At 39.6% G+C, this 11,365-nt stretch overlaps 1 protein-coding gene across 1 annotated transcript; it reads right to left on the bottom strand.

Moving 5' to 3' along the window:
- Positions 1-831: 831 nt before the first annotated feature.
- agr1 (anterior gradient 1) lies at positions 832-10,685 on the bottom strand. Its single transcript, XM_084085072.1, has 8 exons — positions 10,616-10,685; positions 9,956-10,054; positions 9,726-9,789; positions 8,886-8,938; positions 5,089-5,165; positions 4,503-4,566; positions 3,008-3,091; positions 832-985 (listed from the first exon to the last, which is right to left on the bottom strand). The coding sequence occupies exons 2-8, from the start codon at positions 10,041-10,043 to the stop codon at positions 936-938; spliced, it is 480 nt and encodes a 159-aa protein (XP_083941198.1). The 5' UTR covers positions 10,044-10,054; positions 10,616-10,685; the 3' UTR covers positions 832-935.
- Between the last annotated feature and the right edge of the window lie 680 nt (positions 10,686-11,365).

Raw genomic sequence — 11,365 nt, 5'->3', positions numbered from 1 at the left:
CCGTAACACACCCGCCAGGGGCCATTTGGAAGCCCATGAGGGTCCCTGCCTGGACCCCAACTTAGGGTAACAGAGTGTTTCCAGTGGGCCAACATGCACAATATCAGCACCCTGACTCTGTTTGACCAGAATGGAACAGAGCCTTCATTAGTATCATTGGTAACACCTGTGAATGTCTTCATAATATGGCTGCTGTGAATAGAGCCTATGAGAGAGGGTGTCTGGTTCCCCAGCCCAACCACGTCGGCGTGTCCCTGAACGAGACGCTGAAACTGATTCCCCCCCCTGTGTGGGATTAACAAAGGTCTCCCGTTCCCTTCAGAACATGGTAGACAGCAGAGCCGGCACATTCAGTTTCTACGACACACTCCTGACAGTGTTTTGATTGACTGCAACTGCAAAACTGATGAGGTACTCACTTCAGTAGCAGTGACAATTTTTCACTGTTTCCATCGTGCATACCCAGTTCAATGAAAGCCCTTCACACAGAGAGCTGTGCAGAACCTCAAAGGGGAATATAAAACCCCATAACTCTGCAGCAACGCACTAGATCTTTTGATTCGTTTTGTTTTCTGAGCAAACATCCACACTGTTGTCGATTAAGTCTGAATGCTTCATTCAGACTCTTTAAAAGTATATTTGTATTTATTTCTTCATGGTTCATGTTAAGCATTATATGTAAAGTGGTAAGTTTAAAAGCAAACATTCGATATACACTTGTTTTCAAATCCTTATTACTTTAACTGGGAGAGTCTACACACTACTGAGTTAAATGAACGTATGTATGAATGAATGTATGGTTTTACAGTGTATGAGAAGGAATGTATAGACTTGTTTTGAGTGCATTTTATTTGACTATTTCCACATTCATGGTGGATACTTTGTATTCATTTCAGGGCTGATCTTCAGAGGAGACAGGTCAAAGTACAGCCAGGTTAGAGTTCAGTGTGCAGGAGTTTCTTGGCTTCCCTCATGTTCTCGAACACTGTTAAAATAATAAGTCATGTGTTAGAATGTACTTATATGGAACAACGTACTTATGTTTCCTCCCTATACTTTTGGACAAAAACAAACAAAAAAAGGTTCTTGAATACAATATAAACTGTAAATAAATAAATAAGTTGCAATAGCTCATATCATAGGCGACAGAGGTTGTTTTTTTCCTGTCACTGAACTCGATGAATTGTATTTGACAGTAAATCCAAGGGACTCAAATAGCATTGTCATTTTGAGAAATTGTCTTCCTGATGCTAAATGTCACCGATTCTTCTGTTCAACTCCATCCCCACCCCAAATACCAGAGTCATTATAAATGAACGACTTGGTTGTCTTATTGATTCAAAACCTCTTGCAAGATCTTGCCATTTTGATTATCATTTCAATTTGAATGAGAAAAGCAAACATGAACTTTGTGTTTGGGCAGTGGTAGAGGTTTTGGCAAACACAGCTTTGTCCCCCAGATGTCGGATGTAACGCCCCTGTTTATAATATCAGGATCATTAGTCGGTTTTGGGATGGAGTGAACTGATGAATACTGAGGTTAAGCAAATATACATGTATTATAATTTAGTAGGCCTATAGTGTACATAGTCAATCCAATATGTGTATTTATCATTATTAGTGTGATGATTATATTTATTATTATTTCAAATGTACATAGGAGCGCAAATTTACTTCTTTTAAACATACCATGAATTGAATTCTGTTTGGATCAAAGGGGGGTTCTCTTTAATCATGGAAAGAACCCAAAGGTACTTCTTGAAATATTGATCACACAAGCCCCCCCCCCCCCCCCCCAGAAAAGAAGCTTTTGAAACCAAATTCTTAGAATGGCTTAGATTTCTGCTATCCATAATTAGAGGGTTTCTACACCATTACATGGCCACAGTAACTCCCACGTTTTGCTAAGAACTTCAATAGACACAGCTATGATGATGTTCCTACGGTACATACATTCTGGGAATGGATGTTTCATTTTCTACTCTTCCATGAGTATTTGGGTTACTTTCCAATGCAGCCTATGTTAATCACAGCATACTGTGTGAAGGTGTTTGTGGAAAACAACAGATCCTTTTGTCATTCTATAACACTTTCTACATAACGAGTCACCTCAGCTGCACCCAAGCTTAACGCCCACTGTTCAGTGTTTTTTTCTCTGAATCTCCACGGGCCGCCCACTCTCCTCTCCTCCTGAGACCCTTTCCCTCTAAACCTCCCTTGTTAAGCCTAGTACAGAGATCAAAGATTTGCAATGAGATAATAGTCTCTCAAGCCAACACTTGACTTCCACAACATAATTCCGTCCCATGAAAGTTGAGGATCAGGATCAGCTGTCACGTTTTTGTCGTTTGTGTTCGAGAAGATACATTTTAAAATATCTTTAAAATATATTTTTGAATTTCTATTTCTGCTGCCAGCTAGAATGGCTTTGATTCATTTTGTTCCAGTACGTAAGTTATTTACACGACTGCACAGGTGAAACGGAAGTTATTTGGGAAGCGGAGCATCCGCTTAATTATTTTTGCAAATTTTAGGCAGAAGCATTTGAAAACTGTGTGAGCCGACAAGCCCAATTTATACTTTGTCATACTTCGTGAAACCAACCGATCTACAACCTCACAGCACGTCACGGATGCAAAGTGTGCAGTGCGGAGATCGGCGTGACACTATACGACGGAGCATAAATTAAGCAGAACATTGCAGAGAAAAATCGCAGCCGTCTGAATTACCCCTTACTGTGCATATGAGACCTTCCCTCCCCACAGACCCCCAAAAAGTTGTCTCTACAACTCTACAAAAGTTGTGAGCGTAGAGAATGAGGCCAAATGAATAAGTTACAGTGTAACTTATTCATAAGTCACACTGTAACTTTTACAGTACAAGCAGTTAGGTCTGACAGGGAAGGGTATACGGTATTAGGTGTTTGAGTGAGTGCATAATTTATCTGTAGGCTATACGTGTGCACTTTTTCAGACACAAAAAAAGTTGTCGAACTTGCTCCACTCACAGAGATCAATGTCACCGGGCTCATAGGTGTAGAGGTGATTGCTGTACTTTCCTGTGATGTCTGCCCGTACGGTCAGGGATGGATCTGAAGCAGGTTGGGTTAGGACAGAGGGAGAGAACAGAAGACAACCATGGGAAGAAAGAGAACATTTTCAAAATTATTATTATTATTTTTAATGCATAATCTGACGTGTGTCAAAGTGTTTTGTTGTTGTTATGGGGTATAAAGCACCGTTACAAAATTACACCTTTAAAATGCTTTTGCCATTAATTGCTTTTGTTTAACAGTTATCAAGAAGACAATAGGAATGCTCGTACACCAACATACAGTAACAAAAGGAATGTCTACAGAGGTTTGGCAGACGTGAAATATTATTCTTTAATGATCCATAGTGAGACTGAATTTAAAAAGTGCCAACAAAAAGGGTGTACGGTGGAACCAGATGTATCAGATCCTACTGTACTGTTTGCCTACACCCTTTTTGGTAGCACTTTTAGACGCACAATTTAGACGCACTATGGATCATTAAAGAATAATATTTTCGCATCTGTCAAACATCTGTGGACATTCCCTTTGTTATGTTGTGTGCGAGCAATCATTTTGCCTTCTGTGTCTTTTGTTTGGCTTACGCACCTGACTGGAATACCTTTTTTTTTTGGACAACTCAATAAGAGCACATAACAGTACTCCCCATAAATTGAGATTGAAATAAAGGGAGACGGTTTGGCAGCCAGAGATGGAGAGTCAGAGAGGTGCCGGGTGAGGCAGATGGAGATTGGGCATGAGTGAGAGAGTCAGAATGAGAGAGAAGAGAAGATAGACAGACAGGTGTCACTCACGTCTGGTCTAGTTAACCACTTCATACTGTACTTCGACGAATGATGAAGAGCGAAAGTAGCCGAACATTTTTTTTAATGTTTGACTATTTTTGTGTATTTTTACAATAATGACATAGAGGATGCCAGGGTTAAAGTAGTTAAGTCTTTACAATTCAAGAAGAATGAATACGAAACTATAGTTCCACTTTCCCTATACCATTTGCTGCACTATCATTAAGGATGCTTAAGTATTGATGAGACTATCTGCCTTCTTTTCTGGACTGTGACTATTTCATCTATTATACTTGAATCGTTTTCCGAAATAGAAAAGAAAGAAAGTAAGAATGAAAGAAAACACTGTTTTTATGACTCTCAGGGAAGCAGTAGAACTTTTCCTTGAAGCAGACCTTGGATAACCTTAAACATTCCTTTTCTTTATGGATTGTTTGATCTTACGTAGACATTTATAAACATGTATTTGAAAGTCATTTTAAGAATAGCCTACTTTTCCATACCTGATGCAGTGAGACCACTTATCTGGTACCCCTTTGGTATTTTATCCATTTCTGATCCGAATGACATAGGACTCCAAAGTGATTTTGCATCAAATAATGGCCCAAATAAGACTAAAGATCGATTGGATTGATAAAAAAAGAAAAATGGACAAAAATGCCTACCAACAAAGATGATTCTGGGAACATAGGTGCCGTCAGGATACAGATTCTTGTCATGGGTCTCATTCTGTAAGACACAGAATGACAGTTATCAGTATAACTCATAAATAGAATAGCCGTTACCCAATTTACTGTATACAACAGGAGGCCAACACATACAAACATACATACATAGTTACATACATTAACATAATGCAATACAATATTGTATATCTCTGCTGTTGGGCAGATACCAGCTATGTACAAAATATTAACTTTTCAGGAAATTAGTTAGGAGGTTTTTGACTATTAATGTGGAGATTGTTTCCAAAGTTGGAGTTTGAGGACCCAATGGAGTTAGGAGGTTTAGTTTGAAAACCCACACGTAAAGGGTGTTCAATAGCACTGATTTATTTAAAAAATATATATATACTGTATATTTGAAAAATGGAGCTGGTTTCTGCCCGACAGCAACGATATATAAAGTAAAAAAATATTTGAAACTGAAGGAGATCACCTGTATATCCTTTTAATCACCTTAATGGGCTAGTGTACTTATGTACGCATGTAACGTCTATGCTAAAGGTTTATTTCAAATATGTGTTTTTACCACTAGGTTGAGCATGATGAAGTCTTCTCTGGCCATTTTCTGGATACCCTTATCAGCAGCAAACTCCTTCTTCAGTGCTGTGAAAATTGCTTTGTTTTAGTTTCATAACAGGATCCAAAACGTAGTCACCATGATAATTGAAAAATGTGTGTGTAAATGATTACACAGGTTCAGTTATTTTCACATCTTGTACTCCTAAATCATAGTTGTGCTAAAGTTGTTCTCAGAACTCTCATCAATAGTTGTAGAGAGCAGGTGCAAACCCAGAAACAGGCTAGGCAGGTGGGACCTACATTCTATAGTCTGGTGCTCCCTCTAGAGACCAGAAAGGTCCACTGAGGTTGTGCATTATCAAATACTCCAAACCGTGCTGAACACAAAGCCTTTTCATAAACTGTACTCAGAGTGTGAAGTAGCGACATACTGTATTAGCACGGGCGATGGTATTATTTATAAATAAAGGACACAAGCAAAAACTGAATGATGCCCTGCATCTCCAGGAATGAAAGCTTAATCAATGGTAAAAGTGAAGCGAGACTAACTTATGGGAAATCTGCCAAGCAGTGAACTGAACTATGACTGGCTTGGCTTGCCCGACAGGTATTATGGAATGCACCTGTTGTTGTTGCTCACAAATCCTGCTGTTGGTATCACCGTGTGCAATGATCCTTCAAGCATTGTAACACCTGACATCACTTAAAATGTAAGTGATTATTGATGTAAATCTTCCATCAAGCATTATAACACCTGCCATCACTCACCTCTCTGCTGTTATTTATTGCCCGCATCGAATGCCTTAATAACATGGTTAGCTTTGCTATCTGCGTATTACATTACATTACATTACATTTAGCAGACGCTTTTATCCAAAGCGACTTACAATATGTGCATTCAACATAGGTAGGGAACGAAACTACTAATCACCAGAAGTCTTAAGTGCATTTCCCGTAAAAACAAGCAACCAAGAGTATACCTAGCGCTAAGGTGAAAGTGCAATATATCTGCTACCTACTTTCTTAAACAGATGAGACAAAATAGCAAAATCAAGTGAGCACGAGCTAATACAATGCGTATGACCTGAAGATCTCGGTAGGCCTAGCCCAACCACATATTTCACCATCAATTATTATCATTATCAATCATTATCATTACCAGTACAGCAGCATACCACAACAGCTGTGGCATGTTCCCACCATAATGAAATACTGACGTTAGAAATAAGTATCTTTCTCAGAAAGGATAATGAGTGTGTAAATGTTTCAGATGAATGGCCAGGTACAAGGATTGTACAGGAATCTATCATGTTATTATTGCTGAAGAGAAACTTATTTCACGTACGCGTGACACACAGGAACAACAAGACCTCATACGAGGGAAGGCACATTACGAACAGCAGATTTTACAGATCACTCTACACAGTGTGCGTTTACATGCACAATATTTATTCATTCAGAATGAACTCATTCCGAATAGAAATGTATACCCAACTGTTTACATGGCACCTGAATAAAAGTATTCCTGTTCCTCAATCGTTTACATGAGCAAAGCATTCATTCGGAATAGAACTCTGGTCATGCGCAGAGTGCTTCGGGCCAGGTTGGGGACGGGGGGAGGGGGCGGGGGTGTTTGACAGGTAAACATATGTATTATTTACCTCTGGCAGCCTTGGTAATGAATAATAACAATTTTGGCTACACGTACATGGATCTTTTTCTAAACGCACATTTTTGTGTGCGTTTGGGCCTTTCAGCCACACGCAAACGGTGTTTTTGGCCGCTAAAACGGATATTTTTGTAAACGGATAAATAAGTGAAGGTTTTCCAAAACATGCGTTTCAGTGGATCTGTGTGGACATGTAATCCGGAGGTTTTGAGAAACGATGACGTCATCGCGCATTCGCACATGGTCATTATAATAATACATAGTACAATAATACATAAACCGGACCGCTCATGGTCATTATAATAATAAATGAAGAGAGAGAGAGAGCAACACTTACAGTCTATGAAACAAGGCACGCTCATTTATGGCTAAATAATGTCATACTTAATAATAAGACAGTGGTGGGAAAAGTAGCTCATTCACTGTGTGACGAAAACCCTCTTTCTCTGCGCCAAGTAGAACACACGGCGTGCACACAGATTGAATGTGGGGTCTGTCGTCCTAAAACACAATCGCCCCGGTGCCGAGAGTCCCTGCTTTATAGTGGTGTTCGATGTTTTTACATTGCCAACTCTCACATGTACATAAACGTTCAGATTTCAAATATAAAGTGCTTACCCCTGAGCCACGGACGTTACAAGGCGATCCGGACCGCGATAAGTACCCGTATCTCCCGTATTGTTCAATAAAAAGCATTTTAATCCGATCGTCGGCCATTTTCTCCAAATTTTCTCCGATGCTTTCAACCATGCGACACCAATGGTTGGAAGGTGTATTGCACTCTGATACATTACCAAAATAAAAGAACAGAAAAAGAAAATGGCTGGCGATGGGATTAAAATGCTTTTTATTGAACAATACGGGAGATACGGGTACTTATCACGGTCCGGATTGCCTTGTAACATCCATGGCTCAGGGGTAAGCACTTTATATTTGAAATCTGAACGTTTATGTACATGTGAGAGTTGGCAATGTAAAAAAAAAACGAACACCACTATAAACCAGAGACTCGACAGCGTCATGTGAACCATGGCTACTGTTTGCGCTGCAGTTGAGCCCTAATAATGTTGTTTTCGTTTATGTTCACGTATGCTGTTCACGTATGCTATTAAAATAATGCAGCTATTGCAGTATTGGGCCTTAACATGTGATTACAAATGTATTTGTATTTGGCCCCTCATATATATAATTATAAAATCAATGTAAATATAAAATCTGATATAAAATTTAAACATGCAGCTGATCGATGCGTTTCTGCGTCTACGTGTGGACAGGGATTTGTGTTTATCTTTGTCATGTGGCCAGGGATTCTTTTTAAAAACGGAGGACTAAAATATCCGTTTAGTAAAAGATCCATGTACGTGTAGCCAAGGCCTAAGTCACGGCTGCCAGAGAGAAATAATAACAAGCCACAGCTCACACTCAATCAAAGCTGCCAGCTATATAGGTAAATGAGGAAGAAGAGAAGAGAGACAATAAAACAAGTTAAGAGAGAGAAGGTAGAGAGAAGGTTTGATAATGGAAGCACACCGCATCCTGGCTACGGCCATTGGTCTGCTATTGATGAGTTTAATGCAGCAAAATCAGTTCCTGTTATATTTGCTGCTGACCCGGAGGAGGAGCCGGTCGGCGGAGAACTACGCGCGTCTGCGACTTGGGCTTGGAGCGCCAGACTCCACATGGCTTGCGCCTCTCCCCCCCCCACCCAGAAGCACCGCGCTAGCCAATGACACATGCGCAAAAGAACAAATGTATACCAGTCTGATACCAGTGCGTTTACATGGGCAATGTAGCCCGATTCTATCGGTATATACCAGCCCTTCAAACCCGAATGAAATTTCATTCGGATCAGACCGGTATGGCCATACCGATGCGTTTACATGAGCAATTCTATTCTGAATGAGCATTCATTCCGAATTGAAGTGGAATAAACCTGTCCATGTAAACGCAGTCTTGTCTATTTTCTTCAGCCACTATACTAAGTTGACCACGGACCCGGGTCCCCCAGGGCTCTATACTTTTTTTTCCCTCAACACAAAATGTCTTCACCGAAAATAGCCAATCTACAAGCTCCAGAATAAGGACACTATGGGTTCATGTGGTTACAAATAAAAAAGCCTGGATTACTGGTATACCTTGACTGTGCGGGCAGTCTTGCAGGTGATGGATGATCATCATAGGCTTCTTACTGTGGGAACATAACCAGAGAGAGAAAGAACTGAACACATTCCACAAAAGAATAGGCACAGTGGTGGGTGTGATTGTGTGAAGGCAGCCTCGCCTAACTTGATCACTGGAGAAACTGTCAAACTATTCTCTGTGTCTTCTGCCAGGCGATTGATTGATGCAAGTCAATTTGTTACCTTATCAGACAGTAATCGATTTATTTCCTGGCAGAGTACCTGAGTCGACACTGGCCTATTCATTCACAGCAATTATATTATTTGCATTTGTGTGATTTCAGCCATCCATTATACATGGAATACAATTATGGTAACATAAAACCTTTTTTCTTCTTTCTTACTTGAAGTTGAAACAGAGTTTCCACGTGATTAACACAGGTCTCCCTTTAGTAATCACGTGGGGGGAATTCAGTTTCAGCTTTACCCCGCTGATGGCTGCTCAGATGGTCATGCTGAGGGGGTGGGGGATACAGTTACGGGTTAAGTGTCTTGCTTTTAGGGACACTTCGACACATAGACCAGGGTCGGGAGGTGAACTTGTGACCTTCTGCTTACCAGACAGCCTCTCTAACGGCCGTCTGGTAACCACTGAACTAAACTGCAATCAGATTACTATACTCCCATTACATTTAATCCATTAAGCTTTAGCCTTGAGGATGAGTCCATGACAAGGATGTTGTACACTAAGCACTTAGTGTGCGTATACTTCCTCATAGCAGTTGTACTTCCTCATAGCAGTCACTTTTTAAATAAATAAATAAAATGATAATAAAAACATGTAAAGAAACTTACGATTTTTCAAGCTTCGTCAGGCCCTCCTCATAATTCTGCTGCCAGGTGATGCTATCTCCCCATCCTATGAGCATGTGCAATGGTGAATAAACTTATGAAACAAGGATCACTCGTGCTTTACAGACAATCCCCTTTATGTTGTTACTGTAAGAGTCACTTTAATCAAAAAGTGCAAATAAATGGCAAGGCCTTTGTCATAGAATCATAGCACATTTAGACAGATATCCCACCTCTAGCCAGTTCTGATTTCTTTGCTGCACCAACAGGGTCACCAGCACAGATCACCAACAACAACGCCAGCACAGTCCAGCGAAGCATAGTTTCCAGTCCTTCAAAAGAGAATGACATGTTATTACAGTAAGATATTATTGATTTATCTTATTGCTTTCACTAATCGTGCTATTTGTCCAACTGGTATGGCAATTTATATGTGGTGCACATTATAAAGCCCAACTAGCCGATCTGGGTAAGAGCGTCTGCTACATTGTTAGTCCCAACAATTATGTTTGAATTAAAATTAAAATAAAAGTCAGTGATTCTTGTAGCTTCAGCTGTTTTATTTATTTCCTTTTTATAAGATTAAACTTCATATTCAAATGTATATTATATATTCAGTCAAATATTGCAAGGTTATTCTACAAATATAGATAATTACATGTATCACTTATGTTACTGCATTATCATTATTACAATGAAATCTCTGAGTAGTATCATTTGAAAATGTGATGGTTGACTCGAATCAAAATTGTTTGAAAGTATTAAAAGCCTCCAAACTTACATGACATATTCATTGACAACAATCTTTTTCTATTAGGCACCAGAAAACAACGAGTTATAAACGTAAGTAAGTATATTTTTATTTTTTATTAAATGTGTTGTAGATGTCTTACCTTGTTTAACTTCAGGAAAGAACAAGTGTCTGCACCTTCCAAATACATTCTGTTTTGGCTTGGCCAGAGCTTTTTATAAACAGTCGAACTCACCAAACTGGTATAGCATTGTACGTAATAAATGAAAGAGTTCTTCTCACACACACACACACACGCACACACACACACACACACACACACACACACACACACACACACACACACACACACACACACACACACACACACACACACACACACACACACACACACACACACACACACACACACACACACACACACACACACACACACACACACACACACACACACGATGAAAGAGGAATCAGATGGCTGATGCAAACCCACTTTACTGGTTCTTTCAAGGCAAGGAATGTGTATTTATATGGAATACACAAAAGTGATTTCAAGTGCTTACAAAGGAATTTAAAGGCACAATAAGGCATTTTAAGTAGTAGTAGTAGTATGTTAGCCTCCTAGCTTAATTGCCTAAGTCATCTTTTTGGCCAAATTGATATAACTATACTCTCTATAACACTGCTGCTTCATTGTGCCTTATTGCCTACGTCATCAGAATGCTTGTTACATTCCAAAAATATCCTCCAATTATGCTATGAGGCTAACTTATTTGACTTAGGCAGAACTTATTTTGAATGTAACGAGCATTCTGAGGCTGAGAACATAGGCAATACGGCAGGATAGTGTTAGTAGTTGTAGTAGTGTTAGTAGTAGTAGTAAATCTAAGAAGAA

Source organism: Gymnoscopelus microlampas (assembly GCF_963454915.1).
Source record: "Gymnoscopelus microlampas genome assembly, chromosome: 17".
NCBI classification, from domain to species: Eukaryota; Metazoa; Chordata; class Actinopteri; order Myctophiformes; family Myctophidae; genus Gymnoscopelus; species Gymnoscopelus microlampas.
Note: the sequence above shows the minus strand (reverse complement) of the source record. Positions and strands in the feature narration are given on the sequence as shown.